The sequence below is a fragment of the Sprattus sprattus genome, assembly GCF_963457725.1.
Source record: "Sprattus sprattus genome assembly, chromosome: 1".
In the NCBI taxonomy this organism is placed as follows: Eukaryota; Metazoa; Chordata; class Actinopteri; order Clupeiformes; family Clupeidae; genus Sprattus; species Sprattus sprattus.
The window spans coordinates 49,802,536-49,829,254 of record NC_137920.1 but is presented as its reverse complement, the minus strand read 5'-3'; the positions used below and the strand labels follow the sequence as shown (position 1 = coordinate 49,829,254).

The 26,719-nt window shown below is 42.7% G+C and overlaps 3 protein-coding genes across 4 annotated transcripts; 2 read left to right on the top strand and 1 right to left on the bottom strand.

Moving 5' to 3' along the window:
- Positions 1-241: 241 nt before the first annotated feature.
- On the top strand, positions 242-4,473 carry pimreg (PICALM interacting mitotic regulator; the record flags this gene model as incomplete). The annotated part of the gene is made up of 5 exons (XM_080844733.1): positions 242-268; positions 757-1,080; positions 1,396-1,736; positions 2,175-2,270; positions 4,296-4,473. The coding sequence occupies exons 2-5, from the start codon at positions 766-768 to the stop codon at positions 4,471-4,473; spliced, it is 930 nt and encodes a 309-aa protein (XP_080700859.1). The 5' UTR covers positions 242-268; positions 757-765.
- A 1,007-nt stretch (positions 4,474-5,480) lies between these two features.
- Positions 5,481-22,517, bottom strand: LOC308378021 (membrane-associated phosphatidylinositol transfer protein 3-like). 2 transcript variants are annotated; one of them, XM_080854818.1, is made up of 6 exons: positions 22,217-22,517; positions 18,296-18,445; positions 17,421-17,604; positions 17,185-17,313; positions 8,641-9,091; positions 5,481-6,901 (listed from the first exon to the last, which is right to left on the bottom strand). In XM_080854818.1, exons 2-5 carry the CDS (start codon positions 18,394-18,396, stop codon positions 8,714-8,716), a joined length of 792 nt encoding a protein of 263 aa, XP_080710944.1. In that variant the 5' UTR covers positions 18,397-18,445; positions 22,217-22,517; the 3' UTR covers positions 5,481-6,901; positions 8,641-8,713. The 2 variants fall into 2 exon arrangements, with proteins under 2 accessions (XP_080710944.1, XP_080710945.1); XM_080854819.1 differs by having other exon boundaries at positions 22,296-22,517.
- A 2,828-nt stretch (positions 22,518-25,345) lies between these two features.
- On the top strand, positions 25,346-26,154 carry LOC308370136 (uncharacterized protein; the record flags this gene model as incomplete). Its single annotated transcript, XM_080844720.1, has 3 exons — positions 25,346-25,397; positions 25,640-25,790; positions 25,925-26,154. Exons 2-3 carry the CDS (start codon positions 25,655-25,657, stop codon positions 26,152-26,154), a joined length of 366 nt encoding a protein of 121 aa, XP_080700846.1. The 5' UTR covers positions 25,346-25,397; positions 25,640-25,654.
- Positions 26,155-26,719: the final 565 nt, after the last annotated feature.

Below are 26,719 nucleotides of genomic sequence, written 5' to 3'. Positions count from 1 at the left end.
AAGAAAACAGCAGATTGTTAAACTATTGAGTGGGAAATCGTCGCCTTTCACTTTGCATAACAAACGACTATAAGAACGCAGTTCAGCTTCTTTTCAAGAGTTAAAATGAGGGTCTCTGGCCAATCCCTGACTACTAGAGAGGCTGGGTCAACTGTGATAGGGGAACGGTCGAGAAGGTGGTCCGCCAAATTCAAACAGTAGAGTATACACGGAGAGGGATCTGAATCAGGCACTTCGAACAATAACGCTGAACAAATTTGAAAATAAGGTAGGATTTCTCTGCTATCATTTGTTAAGAAACGTTTTGACAACAATTGTCCGCTGTGATTGACTTAAACAATATGGGCAGATCCTCGACCTTCCAAGACGGAGGATCAGAATAGAGGAAATGTAACTTCAATGTTCATTTACAAACTCACTCTCTCTGAGAGTTGTTACCCTATAGCTTTCTTTTTTCGCCATTGGTCGAGCGAGAATTATGGAAAAGCTGTTCGAACTAATGCTAATGTTATTGTTGTGTGCTTGTTAGTAAACAATACGATTAATATGTTGCAGTGGATTTGCTGCCTACTTTATCTGGGTATCAGATTAGGTCGCTAAAATGGCTAGTGACGTTAGCTAAATAACTTACTTTGCAAGCTAGATAAATCAATAATCAAACAGTTTTCCATGTTTTCACGGCATATAACCAGGGACAGTCTTCCTGAGAAAGACGTTTGTTTTATTAACTCCTATCATGTTACGTTTCTTTGTTAGCCCCTCACCATGACGTCTTCTTTTGTGAGTGGAGTCGGCACGGCTGTGACTAGTGTGTGGCGGGTCCACACCCAGCTCGACGAGTCCGATGAACCAGACACCTCCCCTGTGGCACCCAGCAGGTTCCGAAAGCTGCGTACCTCCAGCTCTCTGACCTCTCTACGTATGTCTCTGCGCAAAAGACTTCCACTGAAGTCCGTCCAGTCCAATGTGGTCACTGAGACGGAGAACCCAACTTGGGAGTCTACTGAAATGAACAAGAAGACAGGGACTGTTAGCCAGTTTACGCGGAATGCGAAGAATTCCATTACTGGAGCATATCAGGTTTGAGAAACATTGAACTAAAGATGTACTACCTACCAGCGGATATTTTATTTGAGGTTGATTTAGATTTTATGAGGTTAATAGAGTTCATATTAGTATATATTTTTGGAGTAACATTAGCTCATATTAATACTCTCAACTCAAAGTGCATTCCACCCTTTAATAGTCACCACGATCACCTTGAAAATGTAACAAAATTAAGTGTCACAGTATCAACTATTGTTAATATGAAAATGTTGTCACATTTGAGTGATATTGTGGATTGGTCATCGGTTACAGAACCCTGTCCCCTGCCCCTATCTCAACCCCTTTCAGAAGTTCCAGAAGAGACAGGTATCTCGAGAGGACTGTCTGGTGTCGACACCTGGTCGGATACTAGAGGGGGAGGAGAATGGCTTCCCCACCCCATCACGTACCCCTCGGCGCACCACCACAGCACGGAACGCCACTCTAACGCCCTGCCGCACCCCGAGGTCTGCCACCAAACGCACACCCAGATCGGCCACCAAACGCACACCCAGGAAAGTAGGTGGCCGTACCCCAGAGGCGAGCGATGTGGTCAGGGGTGTGAGGTCGGGTGGCGGCCGAAGACAGTTGGTGCGCATGGCAGCTCTAAGGAGCCCCTTTGCCTCCCCAAACACCATGACCCAGAGACGGTAAACACCCCCCCACTGCCTCTTTTGCACCTGCCATTAGCCATATATTCTTTTAGCTGTTTGGCAGATGAAGCACAATGCAGGTGTTATAGCTATATTCTTACTCAGGTGAAATGAATGTATGGGCAGTTTATTCTGAACATCATGCACAATACCAGTTTTGCTCCAATCCTGTGCCACTACAGTAGGTGGCTGAAAATGTGTCCTGTCTCAAGGTCTCTAACCGGGATAAAATGGATGCCTTTAGTCTAGGAGCACTATGAAAGAAGAGCTGGGTTTGTTTTTATGAAGGAAGATGTGTTGTAGAGCTGGACTTGTTGGAGTACACGTGTGGGGACCACCATGAGTGAATGTGACCTAAATGTAGGTGGGACAACTGAACATTTTAACTGACTCTCTGTGTGTGTGTGTGTGTTTGTGTGTGTGTTGTGACTACAGGCAGTTTGAGCGGGAGGTAGATGGGATGGCCAGCGGACTGAGGAAGCTGAAGAGCCTGTCTCAAGCCTTCAATGATGTCATTGGCAGAGATGAACGGTATGTGGACACTGACGTAGATGTTTTCTTTCAAACTTAAAAGCAGCTTTCCCGGTACGGTTGGTATCACGAGTAGCAGGCAGAAATGAGTGCAGAAAAATTCTTCTTTTGAATTAAGGCCCCGCATTTTGAGTGAATCTCAAAACATTGCTCAGAATTTTACAACGTCGTTGCAATGGCCATGACTTCATCAGAATGCAAATTTATCAAAGAAAGTTGATCACTTAAAATTAAATGAAACTACTAACGATTCAATTTTTCCCATTAATCAACTCTTTATGCACTTGCCTTTGCTTAAGAATCCTCCAAACCTCCTGTTATCTTGGCTCCCAGTCCAGATGTGGGGACTTTCCTGTTTGTGTTTTAAAGCGTTGGCCTCTCTCTCTCTCTCTTCCCCCCGCTTGCTCTCTTAACGGCCATGTCTGTCTACTACAGCAGAGGCCCTGTCTCCAGACGCCCCTCTCTCAGCCTGCTTTCCCGCCTAGTGGTTTTGAAAATGTGTGGGTGTGTGTGTGTGTGTGTGTGTGTGATGAAAGAGGAATTTGAGAAACCCCTGGGTGTGTGGATGAACTTTAGGGTCATGTGAAGGTTTGGCTCATAAAAATGAGAAATAACTGTCACAAATTTTAGAGAGCGTTAAGAGGGGAAGACGCATATGTTAGTGCATGAGTGATGTTTTCAAAGAGATATCCATTAGTGGGGCATTTTTAAATAAATTAATATTGTATTATAAACACTATGTCTTTAAAAGTTACGGCTGGCCGCTATGGGAGAATTCTAACATGCTGTCGGCGGCCGCTATGGGGTATAGGGGGTTAATAAACTGATTCGAAATTTTTAATTCAAGGATAATATCCATACTTTGCTGTGAATTATAAGCTGTTTTTGTTTGTTTTAAGGGGAGGATGATTATAGGATATGGTCTCCTTTGCTTAAGATTGTACTGTAAAGGCTTTGTGTTTAGATTAACTGAATGTGTGTGATAGAGTGAAAAGAGGAGAATGTTTTGTAGAGAGAGAGTATTGCAAGACTGAGCAGAAGGGGGAGTCGGCTGTGACCTCATTTCCCTGCTGCCGTGGCCCCCCTTAAGAGCTTATCCTAGATTCCTCACATTTTTCCTGTTCCCGCCGTCTTAACCAGAGGCCCACTTGTTTCAAACAGTCCCAAACACCCACTCACTGGAAGAACGTTACAGATAAAGGCAACCTCAAAAGATAGCTTTATCAATGGAGTAGATACATAATCATCCGTAGTTCTTCTGGTTCTGTTAAGGACATCTGATAGGCTGACAGCAATGAGGCCAGCCCCATGTTGGCTTATATTTGACATGTGGGCAACTTTGGGTCAAGATCAGTGAGGCAGCAAGAGTCCAAGACTGAAAAGACTTTGTAACATGTTTTCTTTCCTCACCAGCAAGGTCAAGTACTCCCTTATGACCGAGTAAAAAAATTGAGGTAAATTTCCTTCCTTTAATCCTGTAATGCGTTTGGCAAGTTCATGCCTTTGCTGCATGAATGATTTGTTACATATGTGTGTGAAAGATACAGTATGTCTTACTCCATTGTGCAGTCTTGTGCATGATGGCTTACCGGATGCAGGAGAAATGTGTCAAACAGTGTGCTTGTGTTTATGTGTACTGATGTGTTTGCTGTTGCTTGTGTTAACATATTGTGTAAACGCTGACTGCATGACATTGCATGCATTTACAGCAACAAAGGTTGACTTCATGCCAGGTGTTAAAACCCAAAAGCTCTGATTAACATGTAATACTGTGGAAAACAACTGACACTTTTCTTCAAACATTATTGTTATTAGCTACTTCAAATTTGTGCTTTTAAAGACACATATCAAATGCTTGAAATCCGCACCTGAATGCGCTTCTACTATTGTAACTGCGAGTGCAGGTGAATGAGACACTTGCAGTATCCAAGTCATAACTATTGTAACAAAGCCTCTAATAAACTGAAGGCAGGCTTTCAATTGGCTTCTCCTCCTGACATCTCCTCCCCTCCTCCGCCCGCCCAGGTTTCAGGCCGTGGAGCATTACAGAAGTGTGATGGCAGGAGAACACTTCACCTCCACCCTGAGGGAAGCATCCGGCGTTTTCTCCACGTCTTCCGTGCGCCAAGGAAACAGACGTGTGCGAGAGATGGTTGGGAACTGTAAGGACTCCGTCATGTCCAACATTCACAGCACGTCCTGAAGTACTCAATCATGTTCGGTCTGTGACATCATTTCTACACATGGTATTTTCTGTGTGCCTGTGTGTTTAGGTATGTGTGTGTACCGTCTACCGTCAGTCAGTAGATGAGCCTAAAGGGTCCTGTGGGAAAACGGCATTTCAGGCTAAATTAGCTCAATCTCTCCTGTTCGTCCTATTTTACGAGTATTGCTTGTGTTTCGAACATGCAGCCAGTTTGTACTCCATGTTTGCACAGAACAATTATGAGGTACTCTCTACACCATACATTATTTCTTATCATTCTTTTATCATGTTTTACTGTTGTGGACCTTTTCGTGAACTTTTCACTACTTATTGGAAGCGCTGTTTGTTGTATAAACGATGCCTTATACCAAAATTGTATTTGTACTTTAAGGAACACTAGAACTAAAACACTGTGAGTTATAATATAAAGCTTTTAAATATAGACTTAACTAACACTCAATATGACAGGCATTTTTTGTCTCCAATGTATATTTCATAAATAATAACTACTAATGCATTCTATTGACTTGTTTAACTACCCAGGGTCAATAGCTTTATTTTTGAAAATAAGCTTGTCTAACTTTTTTCTGGGATTTTAAGATTCATATCACTATGGGAAACTACGTAGCTGAAGCCAATTGGGAAATCTGTTACTGGAACTGACTTGTCGTGGCTATGGTGAAATCTGTTACTGTAACTGACTTATCTTGGGCCTGGTGAGATTGTTGTGTGAATAAGTACATGTGACACTTATGTTTCACGTGCCTGGGAAGTCATTGGGAATGTTCAGAAGGTCAAAAATTTCTTGTTGATTTGTTTAAGTTCAAATGTATACCAAAAATGTCTATCCTTATGAATTGTTTCTTACATGTTATTTACTGTTTTGTGAATTGCAAGTAAAGTCCACCTTTTACCAATTGTATTGTTATGGCGCTATATAAATACAATTTAATTGAATTTAATTGAATCTTCACAGAGAATCAGAGAACCATTACAGAGCCAACCAAAACCATTGTTATTGCACATTACATACTTTTCTAGGCAAGATTTTCAAGGGCTTCAAATAAAATAAAATGTCAAGCATCAAACGCTTTATTGTAAGTGTGAAGACTACATAGCTGGTTACATTTATAACTAGCAATGAGTAACCATTTTACTAAATGAGGGCCAATGAGTAACCATTTTACTAAATAAGGGCCAATGAGTAACCATTTTTCTAAATGAGGGCAATTACAAAATAATGCGTTTAATGGACAGTGCACAGAAGCTCTGCAGGTCACAGCATTCAGACATACAATAATAGGTAAAAGAAGAGGTATGACTCCTTTCAGTGTTGGAAACACAACGATCATAATTCAACAGCAGACACCTGTGTTCCCAACTATTTATACAAACATACATATAACATTTCAGTTAGCATTGCTCTGCACAGTTTGAATGTGACAAGCACACTTAGCTTTAGGCTCAGATAGCACCTTACAATAGAGGATCTAAATGGAAAGGTTCTATCAGTGAAATATGGATAACACAAAAGCATATTAAGAAAATGATAAACTCTATTTGAAATTAAAGGCAGAAGCAACTCTAAAATGATATTTGGCAACACTTAAGGTTTTTCCTGACTGGCATTTTCAGTAACCATTTCCTAGAAATAATTCTGGCAGGTGTAGATTTAAGTACAGAATTAAAAGAACCATGTCTTCAGTAGTTTGCAGTATTAGTTCACACACAGCTTTTGCCAAACACTCTCCTGTGTGTCTTGCTCAAAATGGCCTCCAAGCCCCCCCACCCCAGTCTAGTTTGCCATAGCTGTCTTATCATACATATCAGTTTTTTTCACCTGAAGTATTCCCAAAAATGAACTTTGATGTACAACATCTGGCCTAAACTGTCCCATTGTACCCCCTCAGTCCTCTGCATTTAGCTGTACACGTTTTATATTTGTCATCTACATAGTGTACACTGTTTTATCTTATCATGCATGCACACAGGATTTAACCCCAGGGCTTGAATATGCTAACTTTACTAAATCCCGACAGATGACATTCTATGAACACAAACCTTAAAGTACACATTAGAGAGACACAGTGAGCCTCCACTCAGGACAGGCTCTGCTTAAGGTCCCCCCTCTTCATGAAGTACGTTTAGCCCCGCTGGGCTGTAGAATCTTCATTATAGCATCATAAATTAATTTATGTGAAAACGACTCGAAGTCAAACTGATAAGTCAAAACCAAACAGAACCCTTCTATCTCACACTGAGCTGGTGTTCTTCAAGCGTACTCGGTCAGCATCACGCCATCACATGCTCTTAAGCCATTCTGATTCTCCTCCAAGCCGGACTGAGGCACAGATTTCCAAACAGGTTGTGTAAGGCCAGAGTTTCAGGACACATCTGTAAAATGCTTTAGAATTTGGAGCCAATACTGTGGAAGAGAGGGGAAAGAAAGAATGTATCTTAACAGAGTTACTGAGTGTTAACATACGTTAACAATTAATGAAATCTTAAGGCCCTAGTTATATAATAACCAATCATGTCATTCCCAGGATGTCCGTGGGGCTGAATAAGGCATGTATTTGTAGTAAGATAGGGTTTTTGGAAAATGCTTTTAAGATGATTTAAAACTTGGAAAGGAAATGAACTTGCCTGACGTCCATAATACAGTTTACCATACGGAAATATCCACTTTAGATTTAGCATTTGTCTGTGCACTTTGAACTGGTATTATATTATGTTGAAGAATAAATCTGTCACTGGTCTGGTAAAACAACTGAAGCTTAACAGAGGAGAGAAGATAATAAAGGCAGTGACAGACTCATACATAACACAGACAGACAACACGGATAGACAGGGCTATGGACTGACTGCTAATGATAGCACATAACACAGAGTCACAGACAGACAACACGAATAGACAGGGCTATGGACTGCTAATGATAGCACATAACACGGACAGACAACACGGATAGACATGGCTATGGACTGCTAATGATAGCACATAACACAGACAGACAACACGGATAGACAGGGCTATGGACTGCTAATGATAGCACATAACACAGACAGACAACACGGACAGACAGGGCTATGGACTGCTAATGATAGCACATAACACAGACAGACAACACGGATAGACAGGGCTATGGACTGCACGAGGCAGTCTCAGGTTGAGGAGTGAATAGGAGTGTGTGTGTGTGTGTGTGTGTGTGTCTGTCTATCTGTCTGTCTTGGGCCTGATTCTGTTTGTTTTGCGTTCTCTTGTGTATGTATGTGTGGGTGTGGGTGTGTATCGAGTGAACATAGCATTAAGAACCATCATATTGTCAATCGAAACCTTGACAGAGGCAAGAGTATGCCAACATCACAAAACAACACGAATCATCTCTGTGTACAGATACATCACAGACAGAAAAAAGGACACACAAATTATAGGGCCATCACAAACAGAAAAACGAACACACAAATTATAGGGCCATCACAGAAAAAAAAAAAAATCCTCTTTGTTGCCCCTTACCGTTCCCTGCCTGACGTCACCCTGATCACAATGCACCACAATGCCAATCAACTCCACAAACACAAAGCTCCCATTCAGTTCTCTCTCCAAGGGAACCAACTGGGAACATTTTCTCAGGCGGTCCCTCTGGCCAATTTCTGCCCGAACAGGGGCCAGGGAGAATAGGAGGATGACGCAGGTCAACGCAAGCCCCTCAGAGAAGCGATCGACTGTGGTGAATCAGACCATGTCACAGGGGGCCCCTCACTGTTCTTTCAATCAGTCAGCCAGCAGCACAGAGCTGCATGAGCCAAGACTCATTTCACCCCCTTGCCAAGACTGCCTGTGCAAACACCGGTTGGTGAGTTTCTTTACTCTTCTAGGATAGAAACCTGCTCAGAGAGTGATTGGATTTTTGTTTTGTCTTATTAAGTCACACTTTGGATTAAAATAAAATATGTGGAATAAAACCTGGAGTGCCTGTTATTGTTGATTACCACCAGACAGAACACATACATTGACACAGTAATAGATACAATAACCACACACCCTCATCACATTGGTACTGATGCTGATCCTGAAGCCTCCTCATGCTCCATCTTATAACCATTCAATTCTAACTTTGTGGATCCTGTTGTGTAAATGTCCTGATGTGTCTAATGCACACTTACCTTTTCCCACAGGGGACCCATCTTTCCGTGATATCCTCCACTTCTCCCTCTCCACCACCACCCTCTGAGTGTGTCAGGGAGTGTGGTCCCCTTTGAAGAGAACAGGTTCCACTCCGTCCACATGGACTTCACACTGACTATGGGCGTGTTCACACTGACTATGGGCACGTTCACACTGACTATGGGCACGTTCAGGCTGGCTTTTGGCACGTTCGGTCTTCGGTGTGGTAGTGGTGGAGGGGGGCGGAGAGGGCTGCTGCACGGACATGGCCCGTCGCAGCAGTGGCGTGCGCTTGCAGGACAGGAAGTCGGGAGACGGGGACAGGAAGTCGGACTTGGTGGTGGTGAGGCCAAAGGAGGCCTGGCGTGGGATCATGCGGACCTTCTTGGTGCAGGAGCCGTGCTCAAACTCAAGGGAGGAGAGGTGTGCAGCGTAGCCCTCACTGAGGAACTAGGAGTGGCATGGATGGAGAGAAGTAGAGGGAAGAGAGAGGGAATAAAGGGAAAAAAGGTAGAGGAGGAAATTATAAACAGAGTATGTTTTCCTGCCTGCTATATGGTCTAGCGCATAACTGATAAAAAGTGAGTGTCATGAAGAAGAAAGATATGTCATAAAACTCGGTCGATAAAATGAGAACAAAATAAACTCTGAGATATGATCTCCAGTAAGAAATATATTCAGATCTGCTACCATTTTGTTCAGTAGGCCTGGATCCTAGATATCAAAAATGACAGAAGGGTGTTTCTCTAGAAAGCGACAGATTCATTAATGTATTGTTTCATTCACCCATTGAGTATACATCCATGTGTGTTTGTGTTCATTTACTTGAATGGTAAAACTCCTTGCAAAAGCTTGCCAATTTCTTTTAGTTTTCTTGTTTTTCTACAGTAACATTACCAGAATTCCTCTCTCAGGCCTAGATAAAAGGTCACCACTCAATATCAAACCTTTCCTGTTTGGACTGTCTCCAAGTTGACACAAAATCCCCAAAGAGGAATGGTCAGTGTTGCTTGGCATGTGTGTCATCGAGCCCTTTCCTGCCACTGATAAAAACTGAGAGCAATACCCCTCACAGGACTGGGGATGTTGGCAAGCAAAGTATTGGAGCTGCAAGTTGAATCATTGTTTTTTTTTTTAGATTTATTTTGTGCTTTATGCCTTTATTTGGGAAGGACAGTGAAGAGTTGTGGACAGAAAGCGAGGCGGAGAAGACGTGGGGAGAGGATCGGGAGAAGAACAGCAGGCCAGATTTGAACCTGTGTCTCTGCGGGCAATGAAGCCCGTACATGGGGGGCTTATCGGCTTGCGCCACACTGCCCCCTGAATCATTGGTATTTAAACCTCATCTGTAAAAGTGACTGCGCAGACCACTGGAGACCGTTGCTATCGATAACTCACTAATTGTAACGGAACTGAACAAGACCACTGCAGGTTTTCGTGAATGACTTTATTTTCACGAATGGATTAACAGCACAGACAAACAGGGATACCAAACAGCAACACAGGGCGCGTTCGCTCCGTAGGAATAGTCTAGCCCAGGAGGGGCGCAGGCTCAATGCACAGCTGAAACTAAGGCACGGGTTCACAAGAACACGAACATAAAACAAAGAGACAATCTCTGAAACTAAAAGGTAAACTTTAACAAAACCAGGAGGGTAAACAAGAGTCTCACTCGGCAGGAACTAAACTAAACTGAAGACAAACATGAACAACACCAACGAGGGTAACAAACAACGGTAAGCAAGGGCGAGAAACAGCGTGAGCAGAGCTCTAACGCGTGGTACCTGTAACGTGTGACACCAAACAATAACCGACACCTGAGTGCAGGGAGAGTGGGGAATATAAAGGGCAGTGACAGGTGGGGGTGATTACTAATCAGCTGAGTGCAAACGGGTGCAGGTGATCGCTGAGGCTGGTGTGAATGATGAAACCTAACGTGAGTGTGAATGTGATGGAAACGCTTACGGGTGCAGGTGTAAATGATGAAACCTAATGAGAGTGCAAGTGGTGCGGGTGAGCGCTGATGCAGATGTGAATGATGAGACCTAACGTGACTGTGAATGTGCAGTTTGGGAGAGTGAGTGAGCTGAAGGGGGCGTGGCCGGAGCAGAGCTCCGCAGGGACCTGACACTAATACTACTAACATTAAACATGGTTACTTTTATCATTTCATCATCGTTGTTGTGTGGGCTTCAACATAATGAGGAGGTGTGGATGAAAGTAACACTGCCACTGTCACCTGTGTTTGATTTAGGGCTTCAGGCATTGTGTTCTGTAAAGCGCATTGAGAATATGTTCATTTTATAAATAAAACTGAATTAAGCAAAATAAACAAAACTTGAACTGTTCAAACTCATTTGAACTCTCATGTGTCTTCAAGTGACCGGCCACATGATGGGGCATCCTCACACCTGCACCACCTGCGGGTCGGACCAGATCGGGTCAGAGCAACAGCTTAGCCCACATTCTGATGCAAAAGCTGAGAAAAGGATCACTGTGAATCAATCTGGATAGGTCTGATATCTCAGCGCAATAAATTGAATGGTGCTCTCTATGAGCCACAGGAATGGACAGACCAGGATAAAAAAGGTAAATGTTCTCTTCCTGACAGAGTGAAAAATGACACGCTGAGTTATAAGGTAATTTCCACAGAAATAGAAGAAGAGGAAGGACACCGAGCTTGTTCAGATAGAAGAAGACAATAAAACAGCAGAGGAAGAAAACTAATTTAGGAGGGATGTGTTTGATTTATGCAGGAAGAGGATATGGGAGAAAAGGGTGCTTTTGTTCATTTCCTCTATGGTCTGTTTACTTACAAATAATGAAGTTAGCTTTATTTGTGAACAGACTGCTTTGCCCCTTGGAGAAAAGAACAGAGCAGCTAAAGAAATCAATAAGTAGACAAATGTAATAAGCAAGTATATAAATACAGGGAACAGGGAAGAGGAGTAAACAGTACACAGACAGACAGCAGACGGATATTTTCTTAGGGCAGATCACACTGTGAATGCCCTATTTTGAGCTGCTTATGGTTAAAGTACACCATCTGAGCTGAACACAAAAACACCAACAGCATCACTAGTCCCACCCAAAACACATTCATACCCCATTCCCACTGAAAGCCGTTTATTAGTTGCTGTTATGCCGTCATGGAATTATGTGGGAATGGGGGCAGTTTGATAAAATCGAGTGGTAAATCTATCCTCTGGGGACCTAGTAACATTATTGATAATCTTATGCCATGGCTCCAGTGGAAATTGGTACCAATGTGTTGTGATCGGTCGTGACGTTACTGGTGGTTACATAAATGATGATGACGTGAACAAAACGAATGTTCAGAAGCGGGAAGAGAACTCTTTCAACAGAGAAGTGCTGCAGTTCAACTGGTGCCATGTTGCTAACGAACTAGCTAGTGTCTCAGCTTGGGCTTTTCACAACAATCTGGATTTGCCACCTCCTCAGGTGGAAATACACAACACCCATAGTTTCTAAGGGCCTGATTTACTAACAGGATTGCGCACATTTCTGGCCTAAAATAGCGGTCGTAAACATAAAACGGTATTTACTAAGGGGGTGCATTTGAGTAGAGTCGCATATTAACGCTTTGAGGGTGTGTACCTGCCAACAGGTGGGATGGCACGGAGACGTGGGTGGTAACGTAGGCGTGAAGCGCACTTTAATCGGAGGAGTGCGCCTAATGATGTATTGCGTGGTATTTACTAAACTGCCTGGCGAGCGCACGTCTCTGATTTGCGCGCTAATTCTCCGCCTCATAAAAGCACGTCTTAACCAGGAAGCGCATTTCCATTGAGTCTGAAAACGTTGATATGGCAGCAGTGATAAGAGCAAGGTGAAGAAAGAAGACAGCGCACAGAAATAATTTTTTCAACTCGTATAACACATTTTCAGTTAAGTGAACCACAAATCATTAGACGGTACAGGTTAACCAGCCACGCAATACTTCAATTACTGAACCAGATCAGAGACGACATCGAACCCTCCAACCGGAGATCACATTCCATTCAAACAGTTGGTAAACTCTGGACAACATTGCAAATATTGGCATCGGATCATTTCAAACAGTTATAGCATCAGCAGTTGGTATATCTCAGCCTTCACTCAGCCAAATATTCACCCAGGTACTCGACGCATTGCTACGGCGCACTGGTCAATATACATTTCCCCACTACGATAGCTGAAATTAAACTTTCCGAACGTAATTGGAGCCATTCATCGCACCCACATGCAAACAGTTCCATCTTCAATCCACGAACACGTTTAACGAAACAGAAAGCACACATATCGTTTTTGACGTTCGTAGCAAGTCTACCTTTGGTCCTTCTGTGACGTTCGCATGAGTCTTAAATCGGACTTTTAGGGAACATTATAATTTGGTCTCTCAGCACACGTCCCCAGGACGTCCTTCAAAAACGTCCCCGTTACCTTTACCTGTGGTCCTCATGCGTGACGTTCGCATGAGCCTTAAAACTGACTTTTAGGGAACATTCTTATTTGGTCTCTCAGCATACGTCCCCAGGACGTCCTTCAAAAACGTCCCCGTTACCTTTACCTGTGGTCCACTGCGGGACGTTCGCATGAGCCTTAAAACGGACTTTAGGGAACGTTCTTATTTGGTCTCTCAGCATACATCCCCAGGACGTCCTTCAAAAACGTCCCCGTTACCTTTACCTCTGGTCAACTGCGGGACGTTCGCATGAGCCTTAAAACGGACTTTAGGGAACGTTCTTATTTGGTCTCTCAGTATACATCCCCAGGACGTCCTTCAAAAACGTCCCCGTTACCTTAACCTGTGGTCCTCTGCGGGACATTCGCATTCGGTCCTTCCAAAACGCCCCCTTGACGTCCTCTGATGGTCCTCTCTGAACCAGAGGTTCCGCTAGAGAAAAATGTTTTTCATTTGCCCGACATTGTAATGATAAGCCGGCCAAATATCTAACCTATTTCTGCTTCTAAATTAGCCTATTGAAGAAAACTGACGGCCTGCGTAGCTTAAATAATAACATAATCAGGTAGTTTAGAATGCAACATGTTTATTTTCCTAAGTTTACACTGCAAAAAAATGCTTTTCTAACCTAGTGTTATTACTCTTATATTGAGATGAAAAAATCTAGTTGGTCTTGTTTCTAGCTAAATTGTACTTACCTAGTGCTTTCTTGGTAAGGTTATTTTGACCTATTTCAAGCAAATATTACTTATTTTAAGAAATCTTAACAAGCCAAATTTGCTTAACGCACTGGCAGCCAAATTTGCTTGTTTTAAGCAAAATCCTGCTTAAATATGTAATTATTTGTCTTAAATCTAGAGGGGCATTTTTTGCAGTGTACAATGGGAAACAAAAACATTAATGTCTGATGCGCGTCAATAAGTGGCCTTTAATCGCAACCTGCTGTGGCGTTTAAATGAGCGCCGCAACATGGTCATTGCTCTGTTCAATGAGAGCAGAGATTCTTAAATTATTCGACCCTCTTGTGAATCCTTTACGTCGCCTATTCGCAGTGCTTACAGAACATTTTACTGTGACTATCAATTACCTCGCACCTTAGCCAAGAGAACTTGACACTCCATAAAGACATAAACGCCCGACATTTCGGCTTTTTCTCTGGTGATGCTGTTCGAACATCTATAGGGCTTCAGGTATTCAGTGTTGGGAAAGTTCACTTTCTACATGAACTAGCTCAGTTAATTGTTCATAATTCAAAATTTTGAACTAAGTTCACAGCTCCAATTTTCAATATGCTGCGAGTGCGAGCTATAATTTTTCCAAATCTCTGTCTGCAAGCCTACCGCTCTCGGCTCCTGCGCGCTCACGCACGGGCATAGACAGTAGGCTATAATAAAATGAAACCCTTTCAAACGCAACACTGCAGGTATTACAGGTTCATCCTCGTCAGACGGTTTACCCTCATCAGTTGTGCTTGGCCTCTGAAAAAAAGCTTTTAAGGCTAGTCTGCTTGGCCATGTTGGATCCTTCTCACTCAGTTCGCTCCTCGTTTGAAACCGAGGGTTTGCCCTTTATTTAAAATGCAGCATTTGCGTGTTGTTAAATAACTTTCTAACGGCAGATTAGCCTGTTCCTTTAAAACATAATAAGGGCAGTACACGTTTGCTTTATAGGCCTAAATATTAGGATTGTTGTCAAATCCAGATTATGTTTGCGAGACGGGATTTTTAAGAAATTCCAATCAGACAATTTGACCGGTGAGATCTATACGTTCTGTTGCAGCATCTTTGAAGGCCTGTGGAAAGCTCAATGTTAAAGCTAGACACTTGATAGACCTTCCTATGTATGCATTGTATTGGAATCATGCAGACATTACATTTATAGCACAGATCAGTAGAGAAGCATTCATATTTATTTTATTTCATCATTCTTAGTTTGGCTAGTTATTCTGCCTCCAGGGGCGGTGCGGACGAACGGGCAAACCGGGCAGTTGCCCAGGGCCTCGGCCACCAGGGGGGCCTCGTTGTATTTCCGTTTTTTTTCTCTTCTTTTTGCTAATTAAAATAAATCACTTGTCATTGCAAAACAATGACAATTCATAATAAGCATGAAAAACGATAATTTTATTTTCAGTATCAGCCTAAAATGCTTCTTAATTCCATACAATTCCAACAAATTATTCCAGGTCACGTGACTTTTCTGTCACTGACAATTTTTCGCGTGGTGACGTGTGTGGTTGCAAAGTTAAGCGTGAACCGATTTTTAAGTAGCAGTGAGAAAAGAAAGAGGAAAGGGGAGGATGCGAACTTCAGGGAGAAATCACCTAAGGTAACACACAATTTCCAATCAAGGAATTCGTCCGTGGAAGTGGAGGAAATATCTGTTAATGTGTCGAGTTCATCTGATAATGTTTTAAGTGCTGCTAAGCCAAGTTTAGCGATTGCTAGCAGCACAGCTTGTAGTAGCACCAACTAGCTCTGCCTGCTTTGCTTCTACAAACGGTGAGCCATCATGTACCACAGCTGCCCATATCCGAGACACTGACACACCCGCACTGACGACGCGCATGATACTGCCATGGTCATGAACACAGCTCAAGTACAGCTGGCTGATAACGACAGCAGTGATGTCAACAATGTGAGTAACATCCATGGTGGTGATACAGTGATTAGTGAAGACCCATTATTATGCCGTGACAAATTAACAGATAGAGAGAGAATTGAAATGGTTAAACAGGTTTCAGGTGAAAACATTCACAAACAGAACTATAAAGCATTAATCAAATGTAACATTGTTTTGATAAAGTAATAAAAAAGTTACACTACTAAAACACTGCACTCAAAACCTCATAATTCAAATAATTTACAACTCTTTAATTGCTAAAGTCATACTCACAATAAATGTCAGTTCCACATCGCATTAAAACGATAATTTTTTTTGGGGGGGGGGGGGGGGGGGGGGGGGGGGATTGTTCTTTTTAGCCCAGGGCCTCCAGTTTGCTAAAACCGCCCCTGTCTGCCTCCCTGCCCGCACGTCTGTGACGTGCCATGGATGTTAATTAAAAAAGGAATCATTAAGGAAAACCCTCAATGCGTAGTGACTGAGATCGCTACAATATGCTTTTCCTCAAACCCTCGGAAAAAAATGACTAAGTTTGTTGGCTGTCTCACACTGTGATAAGCCTGTTAAAGTGACACAATAGTAATCAGACAGTGTTAGTACACTAGGTAGCGAACTGGTTTAGTAATAGGAAGGTTTACGGTTCAATTCCCATGCCTGCAATCAAGTTTGTAAGGGTGTGCGTCTGTGTGTGTGTCTATGCATATCATATGAAATGTGAAATATAAATGAACTTGAACTTGTGTGTGTGTGTGCCCTGTAAGCAAAATGACGGCTCCGTGCCCATTATTATTTTATTTTATTCATTTAGCTCAGCAAAAACGGTCGTGCCTGCTACGTCCGCGGTGCGTCCTTGAATAACGTCCCCAGGACGTCTAAAACACGTTTCCCAGAAGTCACCACAATGCCCTCAGGACGTTCTTGCAACTTTCTGCAGAACGTCCCCAGGACCTATAGAAACACGTTCCCCAGACGTAACCACAATGCACTCGGGAGGTGCTTGCAACGTCCTGCATAACGTCCCCAGGACCTATAGAAAACGTTTCCCAGTTGTCACCGCAACATCCTCGGGACGGTCTTGCAACGTCGTGCAAAGCGTCCTTGAGTTGTCAAGGGAACCATACACATTTACGTTTTTAGAACGTTCAGAGAGACCATTACAGGACGTCGAGGGGACGTAATTTTGCTTACAGGGTACAAAGGTTTTGCTGTGTATAGTTGGAAATGCAGCAGTTAGGTTATATTATTGATAGGCTCATAGTTGTTTGTGGCTAACATCCGAAATTAGAGTGTAGAGTGCGATTTTATATAAATGTGCATGTGCATAAATGTGCATAAAAGTGCAATGTCGTGCACTGGACTCGAACCCGTGTTTGTGTGTTTGTGTGTGTGTGTGTGTGTGTGTGTGTGTGTGTGTGTGTGTGTGTGTGTGTGTGTGTGTGTCCACTGTTTAATAACATACCTGACACTGGTTCTGGTGCTTCTTGGAAGGCCTGCCCACAATGTATATCTGCAAAGGGCTCAGGCCTAGTGTGCTGTACACAGACATGTCCTTCATGGAGCCGTAGGCGGCACTGATCTTAATGTGGCACTGCAGGATAGGGTGACAAAGCAAACAAAAACACCATGAGTTTCACCGACCATCTGTATGTATGTGTATATGTGTATATGTGTGTGTGTATGCATCAGCGTATGCACCTCCTGCACCAGGCTCCTGAGGAAGATGGTCTTCTGCCGGAGAGGATCATGCACCAGGCCCTCGGAGAAGAACACCATGCCCTGGGGGAAGTTGTGCTGGGTCAGCCAAGACACCACCCTCTGCTTCTGCATGTCCGGGCGCCCCGTGATGTAGATGATCAGGTAGCCCCGGTCCTGCCAGTGCCTGGGTGGATGCAGGGAGGATGCAACACATGTCTTGGTCACATGCATACATCTAGACACTAACACAACATCTTTAGGCTCTAAAGAGTTTGCGTTATGGAAAACTGTGTTAAGGTATATCTAAGAGTGGTAAAAGAAAAGTACCTCTTACAGAAGGTATACTTAGCTAAGGACACCCTGGAAAAATCCTCAAAACGTTAAGGTACAGTTTAGGGTTTATTTTATGGGTGACGTAACGTTGAGCATGCTTTGAGAAACCCTGCCGTGGTCTATTCAGTTCAGTTCAGAACTGCAGTAGATCTTTCCTCCTCCCCACAGCACATAAGTGCACTGAATCTATTCTGCCATGCGGCATTCTAAAGTTCCTTTGCTCTAAAAGCTTATAGATCTTCACTTAGACAGGATTTGATTTTTGCCGTTAGCTTTGCTCTTGCCGCTCTCTGGTAAGTTCTATGAGCTGACTATTATTGTTTATCGTTATTTAATGGTGAGCTCTCTCTGCACCTCTGCACTGAGTCACTGGTCATGTTCTCATATGCTCACATCATCATCATAGTCGTCTTCATCATCAGCAGCATGATCAACATTATCAAAAGTGATTGCATTTCTTGACAAAAAAAAAAAACCTTTCCCTACAAAATCCTATTTTACTACAGTTAGGTGACATAATGAGCTGATGATGTCTGACTTACCTAACCACATCCACGGCTCCTGCGCGAACCTTGGGGTCGCTGCCCATCAGAGACACGCTGGCAGCGAACGAGCCGTCGATGCTGAACACCACACACTCCATGCCCTTGGGCAGCACCGTCAGAAAGGCCTCCGCGCTCGTCTGGTCACCCCTGTGTGGGTATACATGAGTATGATGGAGAGCTATGAGAGACTTTTAGCATGTTTCAAGTGAGTGGAAACACTAGTGTGTACATGTGTGGGGTGTATGGCAGGTCTGTGAGGTGAAGATTGAATCTACATTCTAGAATCTACATTTCCTTCTATTTTGTTTAATTAACAGTATATCTTTTGCAACCAAAGGGTACCACCAATACATAGAAAGGGCACCTATGCCAAGAATGGGGACCCCTCTTGGTGCACGCATACAGCCTGAAGTACCCCCGGATGAAACCATCAATATACTACAAAGGTCCAATTGGAACAGTAGCAGTAAGAGCATCAGGAAAACATTTCCTTTGTGATCATATGAGGTCATTATTTTAAACCTACTAAACCATCTCTTTGGGTCTCTCTCCAAGCTCTCTGCATTCAGTCCCCGTCCATAAGTATATCACATAAACAATCTCCCTGCCTCCATCCGAGATGCAGACACCGTACCTATATTCAAATCAAAACTAAAGACATTCCTCTTTAGTGCATCCTATAGACAAAAGTAATTGCGTCAACAAACCCATCACCTGCTGTGCCAGCCACCCAAATAATGTTCTAATCAAAAAAAAAATATATATATATATATGTGCTACAGACAGCGCATGTTGTACCGTGTAGGAAGGCCTTTACGGTTCCCAGGTACAGCATACGGCGCGTGTTGCGACTGTCACCAGCCAAATGGGCACTGCTGCCCTGCAACCCTAACTAAGCTTACGACTAAAATCTCCACATATACCAAACCAAACAAAATGCTCAATGCCAGCAAAACTAAAGACATGCAATACCCCCCTCAGCAACAAAACTGGGCTATAGACAGCTTATGCTGTACCGTTGCCAGGAGCCGACTCAATCACTCATGTGCTAGCTTGTTGTGGAAAAAGAAAGGTGTGCTGAGAGCTTCTTTTTGGTGTGGTTTGGGCTGATTGACTCGTTGCCTCCTGTACAGCATACGGCGCGTGTTGCAACTGTCAACAGCCAATTGGGCACTGCTGTATACCCTAAAGCTTACGACTGATATCTCCATAAGTACACTACCAAACTAAATGACAAATGCCAGCATTACTAAACATATCTTCTCCCTTTCTCTTTCTCTCTCTCTCTCTCCTTCCATATCATATTGCTTATGCCTATAATAACACTGATAAAATAGTTATATTGCCCACTGTTAAATCTACTACCCAAATGTATCTCCCTATCTGTTTCTGAAATTGATGTCTACTAACATACAGTGGGGAAAATAAGTATTTGAACCCCTACCGATTTCGCAAGTTTGGCCACTTGCAAAGAAATGTGTGATCTAGAATTGTATTGGTAGGTGTATTTTAACAATGAGAAACAGAATATCAAGAAAAAAATTCAGAATTCACAAATCACACTGCAAAAATGCTTTTCTAACCTAGTGTTATTACTCTTATATTGAGATGAAAAAATCTAGTTGGTCTTGTTTCTAGCTAAATTGTACTTACCTAGTGCTCTTTGGTAAGGTTATTTTTGCCTATTTCAAGCAAATATTACTTATTTTAAGAAATCTTAACAAGCCAAATGTGCTTAACGCACTGGCAGCCAAATTTGCTTGTTTTAAGCCAAATTTGCTTAACGCACTGGCAGCCAAATTTGCTTGTTAAGATTTCTTAAAATAAGTAATATTTGCTTGAAATGGGCAAAAATAACCTTACCAAAGAGCACTAGGTAAGTACAATTTAGCTAGAAACAAGACCAACTAGATTTTTTCATCTCAATATAAGAGTAATAACACTAGGTTAGAAAAGCATTTTTGCAGTGCACAATTTGTTATGCATTTGATGCAAAAAATAAGTATTTGAACCCCCAAGCAAACAGCAAGAGCGCTGGCTCACAATGACCAGTTATGTGCCCAAGAAGCACACAGATTAGTCCTCATTAGGTCTAACAAGGTACACCTGATCTCAACTGGTGACGTTTAGAAAAGAAACCTGTCCAAAGAATCATACTTCACACCTTCAACTTCACCACCATGGGCAAGACCAAAGAGTTGTCCAAGGACGTCAGAGATAAGATTGTAGACCTGCAAAAGGCTGGAATGGGCTACAAAACCATTGGCAAGCAGCTTGGTGAGAGGCAGACAACTATTGGTGCGATTATTCGTAAATGGAAGCAACTCCAAACAAATGATAATCGCTCTAGGTCTGGGGCTCCATGCAAGATACCCCATCGTGCGGTATCAGTGATCATTCGAAAGGTGCAGAATAACCCCAGAACTACACAGGGGGAGCTTGTGAATGATCTCAAGGCAGCTGGGACCACAGTCACCAAGAAAACCATTGGCAACACACCACGCCGTAATTTTTTGAAGTACTGCAGCACTTGCAAGGTCCCCCTGCTCAAGGAAGCGCATGTACAGGCCCAGCTGAAGTTTGCCATTGCACACTTGAATGATTCTATTTGGAGAGGATCTGCAAAAAGGAGTGGACCAAAATCCCTCCTGAGATGTGTGTAAACCTGGTGACCAACTACAAGAAACGTCTGACGTCTGTGCTTGCCAACAAGGGTTATTCCACCAAGTACTAAGTCATTTTTGTCAGTCAGTTTTGCTAGGGGTTCAAATACTTATTTTTTGCATCAAATGCAAATAAAGTCATAAATGTTATAAAATGTATTTGGATGCATCTGGATTTTTTTTGTTGATATTTTGTTTCTCACTGTTAATATACACCTACCATTACAATTATAGATCACAGATTTCTTTGTAAGTGGCCAAACTTGTGAAATCGCTAGGGGTTCAAATACTTATTTTCCCCTCTGTAAATGTTTTCTCTCCCTTATAGCATGTTCCAATCGCTGATGGAAGTGGAAATATTGCTCCTCACCCCCACCACTCCTCATCTTCCTTTTCTTTCCCTTTTCTTTCCCTACTAATCAAGACTATCTCCGCCATGGGACGCTGCTGTAGTCTCTCCACCTGGTCTACCTGGAGAAACCCTCTGCCAATTGCACCCACCGCCACTGCATTGCCGTACACTTACTCTACCCCATACCCTATGCTAACATTTATCTACAATATACATTATTGCCACCACTGAAATGTTTCTCTGTCCCTACATCCCTTACCCCTGTAACAGTAACCCTATTAGTACAGTAAACTGGTCTTGCCTGTATCTCGTTCTACCATCGGATGTCTGTATACATACTATGTCCAGCGCAGTGACGTGCCGTGAGGTTCGCAGCTGGTGCGGCACAGAAACCGGAAGTGATTACGTCATTCCGATTGCTAGTTGTTTAAAAAAAATATAAATGTATACATCATACATGTATATATGCTTATGGTTTAAAAATTGTCATCTCACCAGAACTGAAAAAACGTTATGTTTTATTGTCTAATACTATTAGTTTTAAACGATCTGTTTTTTTTTATTATAAGTAGTTATGCGGCTCAATAGTCAACTGACTTTTACGAGGCCTACAACTAAACGTACAATCGGTGTGGTAATTGAACTTTTACACCGTGTCAAATAAGATATTAATAGTTACAAGGTAGCGTATGTAGCCCTCCCACCAATGATATGGCTCATTTCATTTTGTCTAGGGAAAATATAACTACGTTGGTGGGATGCTTATTTAAATTACCTTTTACACAACTCGGACACTTGAATTCGCAGTTTAGAAAAAAAACAATTACATATTACACAACGTATTAACAAGCAAACAGTTAAACACCGCAGACATAGCACACAATACCAAAATGTTCTACTGACCGGTATAATTTAATGTTGGTGCACTTTCGTTGGAGCTCTTAACCGTCAATTTGAGGTGAAATTTAAGTAATCCACTCACGGCTCCCCGTATAGTTCAGTAGAAATCCGTTGTCCTTTTCATGAATATGTCCCGTTGGGAAACTTGAATGCATATGTCAATACCTTCTGTCCCGTCGTTTGAAGCAAACATTTTAGCTCCGCCATTGGTCTCCCATTATTAATCATTTCACGTTTGGACTGCAAGTCCAGTTTTGAGAACTGCTTCAGCTTAGCAATACAACCTTAGCAATACAACACCATTTTCGCCGTCAAGAAGAAGACCTACTTTTAGAACCAAAATATACTCTACAATTGCGCTCTCGCTCGCCTCCCTTCTTGAAGCAGTGGTACTGCCTTAAGGTTTCTTCCTGCCTAACAGGGAGTTTTTTCTTGCCCCTGTTGCCATTGTGCATGCACTAAGGGGGTTTAGGCTCTGGGCTCTGTTAAGGCCTGTTAAGGTATTGTTATGGCGCTATACAAATAAAATTGAATTGAATTGAACTTCACCCGAGGACCGTCACACATACCTGACCACCATTTTGATGGGGTAGACTCCAACAGGGAGTCGCTTGCTTGCAGGGATGGTGTACGACACACGGCCACTGTTGCTGCTGAGCTCAGTGTCAAAGAGCACCCAGCGACCTGATGCAGGCTGACACATCAAAAATACATCCACCTGAGAGAGAGAGAGAGAGAGAGAGAGAGAGAGAGAGAGAGAGAGAGAGAGAGAGAGAGAGAGAGGAGAGAGAGAGAGAGTGGAGAGAGAGTGGAGAGAGAGAGAGAGAGTGGAGAGATAGAGAGTTAGTGATGGAGTGTGAGGTGAGAGAGAGACAAAGGAGGGGGACAGAAATTACCATTTTTGTGTGGGGGTGTGTGTAGGTAACTGTATGTGTGCATCAGAGGAGGTTCTTCCATTGAGTAAACGGAGGAAGAACCTCCCCAAACTTTTTGAGAAATGTATTTTTGTAATTGAACTGACTAAACTCCTTTAAAAATGCAGTTTGATATCAGTATTTAATACTATGCATATTCTAATTTGTTTCCCTGAGTTAAAATAACATTAGCACCCCCTATCGTAACAAGAAATTACTGCACGGAGGACGTCCTCCCTTGAGTAGGGTCCGACTGCGTCCTGCAAGACGGGGGCGTGTATTTTGAGGAGGCGTGTATTGTAAGGAGGGCGTGTATTTAGTCGGCCCTGATTGGTCTGATTCACGACGGCGTCTGGCGTCACACATAGCCTCGTGCAGAGCCATAATCTATTTGACATTTGCGGATCTCTTCTCTTGTCGAAACTAGTCCGGAGATTTAACGAATTGGCCAACAGCAGTTAGACAGCATAATGATGATTGCCTCGATTGATTTGGTAAGTGGACTGCATTATCAGTCAGAGATCGTATACTGTCATTGTTCTTGGTGTAGTTCTACTTTAAATTTTCATGTACACTCACAGCGTAATAATGTGTCGTCAATCCAACCACAAATTGGCTGCGTTTTTGGGATGTCTCTGCTAACTTTTCCTCTATGTTGACATTGCTTAAGCTTAACAGTTGTTGCTTTTCATGTTACCTATTTAATTGTTAATTACCGCGTTTGATGCCGTGTTTGTTTTGTCGCAATATACTCTCACTGGTTTGTATTGATTTGATTATCATCATTTCGCCGTGTTACCGATTTGAAGTTGTCATCCCATGGCTATGTGGTTAGCCGCTAACTAGTAGGAGCAGATCAAAGATGCCTGAGGAAGATCTGTCTGTTTGTGTGAGCCATGTTAAAGCATCTATGTCACACCTGCGCTTACATTGTATACACTTGCATTTATCTATAGGGTTGGTTTAGTTAATTACACATTGGATGCCTAAGAGCTGACTTAAACTGTTAATCTGGTTGAATTGTTTGTGCAGCAGAAATTACTTTTTGTCTTTTCAGATCCATCCAACTGTTTGCAAACATGGATCTCTGATGCAGCCAGTGCGGTTTGGAGATTCTTACGAGTGCCAAGTTTGTAGAAAAGTTGGCGATTACCCAGCCATGGTTGCACATGTTCAAACACATGACAGAGCAGCCATCTCACAATGGTAATTGAAAGTTAAATGCATGTCACTAATGTTTTATATTCTATGTTCTTTATGCTTTTATCAAACTCATAACATATCAATTAGCTTGTGATGTAGTGAACAAGGAAAACTAACAGTTAATATTTTCTAATTTACTTTTCTGTTCCTTTTTGGAAGGCTACAAAATCTATAGGTGCCAACACAACTGTGCCAACACAAGATCTCCACACTACCACAGTGTGTGCTCAACCATTACTGGCAGCAAAACTTCATGCATAAAGCACCTGCAGACCTGCCCTGGCATGAGGACACCACCTCCATCTCAAGGCCTCAGCACGCCGAGCCCAATGCCAGCCACGCACCCGCCACCTCCATCTCAAGGCCTCAGCACGCCGTGCCCAATGCCAGCCACGCACCCGCCACCTCCATCTCAAGGCCTATTGCTGTAATATGACTTTATATACACATCTTTTGCAGCTATTGCAGCTATTACAGCTGTAACTCATCTGGGAAGGCTCTCCGACAAAGTGTAGGACGTGTGTAGGACGTGTGTAGGACGTGTGTAGGCATGATATGACCCAAATAACAAGTGCCTCTGGGATGCAACTAGAGGATTTGTTTATACCAAACTTAAAACAAAAATAATATTTATGTTTTTATTAAATTGTTTTGGCAACATCCTCAACACCATTTTGGTCTACACAAGTAGCTTATATGATTACAGAGCAAAACAATAACAAATCTTTAGAGCGTTTTCTGAGAACAACAAGGGAAAATGAATGGACAATATTTAAAAACAACTCGCAGCCCTTTCAAATTAATAGTGAACGATCAATAATGAATCCATGGACATGTATGTAGGACGTGTGTAGGATGTGTGTGTTGTACAAGTCTGTATCAGTATGTTAATGTTTTACGCTGTGTGTGTTGAGTGAATGTGTCTGAGCGAGTGTAAATTTGTGTACCAGCATATTCATTTACTGCACTGTGTGTGTGTGTGTGTGTGTGTGTGTGTGTGTGTGTGATAGGCACCTACACCTTTCAAAAAACGCTGGCCTGACGACCAGGAGGTTGGAATTTTGGAGGTATGTCACAATAACTGCCATAGACTGTACCATATTTGAAAGCTTTTTGGATATGCTGTTCTTTACAAACATGGCAGAACATGACTGAAAGGCCCTGATCATACATACACTGCTAAGCACCTGTTTCACTGCTTTCAGTGCCTATGATATTGAATTCCAAAAAAAGAACTTTGCAAAGCCTGTTTGCATTCCCCCACCAGCTCTTCACCCTTTGACAAACTGCCACCTGTTTGTTTCCACAGTTGCCGGAGGAAGTGATGAGAGAGATTTTTCTCATGGTGGTATTGGAAGATGGTTATTCCGCCATCCTGCGGCTGGCTATGACCTGCCAAAAGATGAACGCCGTTGTCTGCCAGCCACAGTTTTATGAGGCCCATTACAACTGGCTAGACAGTAAGTTATTAAATAATACTGCATTTACAGAGCTGTTGCATCAGATGTTGACATGCCATTAAAAATGCCCAAAAAGTGTGGTTGTAGAGAAATGTGTGTAGGCATCTAAACTGACACTGCTCATTGGATTTTAGGTGTGGTGAAATGGAGCAGATTGGCTCCAAGCCACCGGGAGAGGTACCGAACGGCATTGGCCATTTCTGAGTGCCGCAATCTGCAATGCCGCCAACTGTACAAAGACAGCGGGCCTGGCTACAGGGGGAACGGCCAGCGGGGAGTCCTCCAGGGCTTTTATGCAACTGTCGACTTTCCCGGCTATTGTAGTTGGGATTGCCACCTGAATGATGGGGGGAGTGGGATATAAATGAGTAAAAAGTGTCTCTCTCTCTCTCTCTCTCTCTCTCTCTCTCTCTCTCTCTCTCTGGGCCCACGAAATATTGTAGAAGGGGCCCCTGCGAGATGTTTGGCTGTGCCCCCCCCCCACACACACACACACATCTGCTCTGCCTCTGGGTCCCAATTCTGAGGGCCCTCTTCTCCGTCCGCTTTATTTTGTACTTTTTTTTGTGTTAACTTATACCTGCCAATGCCTCTTGTGTTTCCCATTTTTAATAATAATTTTATCCTTTAATGTTATTGCACATATTTTGTATTTACTTTTTTATTTACTTTAAATGCTTTGTGTAATGACCTTCCCTTTCTGTATAATAAAAAAATGTAGCCTACCCTTATGGCCTGAGTCATGTTTCCCTTACTAAGAATTCCCTATCGTATGCATAAGTATTGTCTGTAAACAATACAAGTGGAATAGGGGCGAAAATGTACAATTCTAAGGCTTGTATCCTTTAAGTAACTTTACTTTGTACCTCTCTAAAGCCAAGTATATGCATTTGACATCACAGTTATCAGTAAATGCAAATTCGGTTTCT

What these genes read in the sequence shown, in the direction of transcription:
- LOC308378021 (XM_080854818.1), bottom strand. Translation starts at nt 18,396, where the DNA reads ATGGAGTGTGTGGTGTTCAGCATCGACGGCTCGTTCGCTGCCAGCGTG. An exon ending in GGAGCCGTGGATGTGGTTAG is followed by an intron (nt 17,605 to 18,295) that starts GTAAGTCAGACA and finishes GCATCCACCCAG; the next exon opens with GCACTGGCAGGACCGGGGCT. An exon ending in TCAGGAGCCTGGTGCAGGAG is followed by an intron (nt 17,314 to 17,420) that starts GTGCATACGCTG and finishes CCTATCCTGCAG; the next exon opens with TGCCACATTAAGATCAGTGC.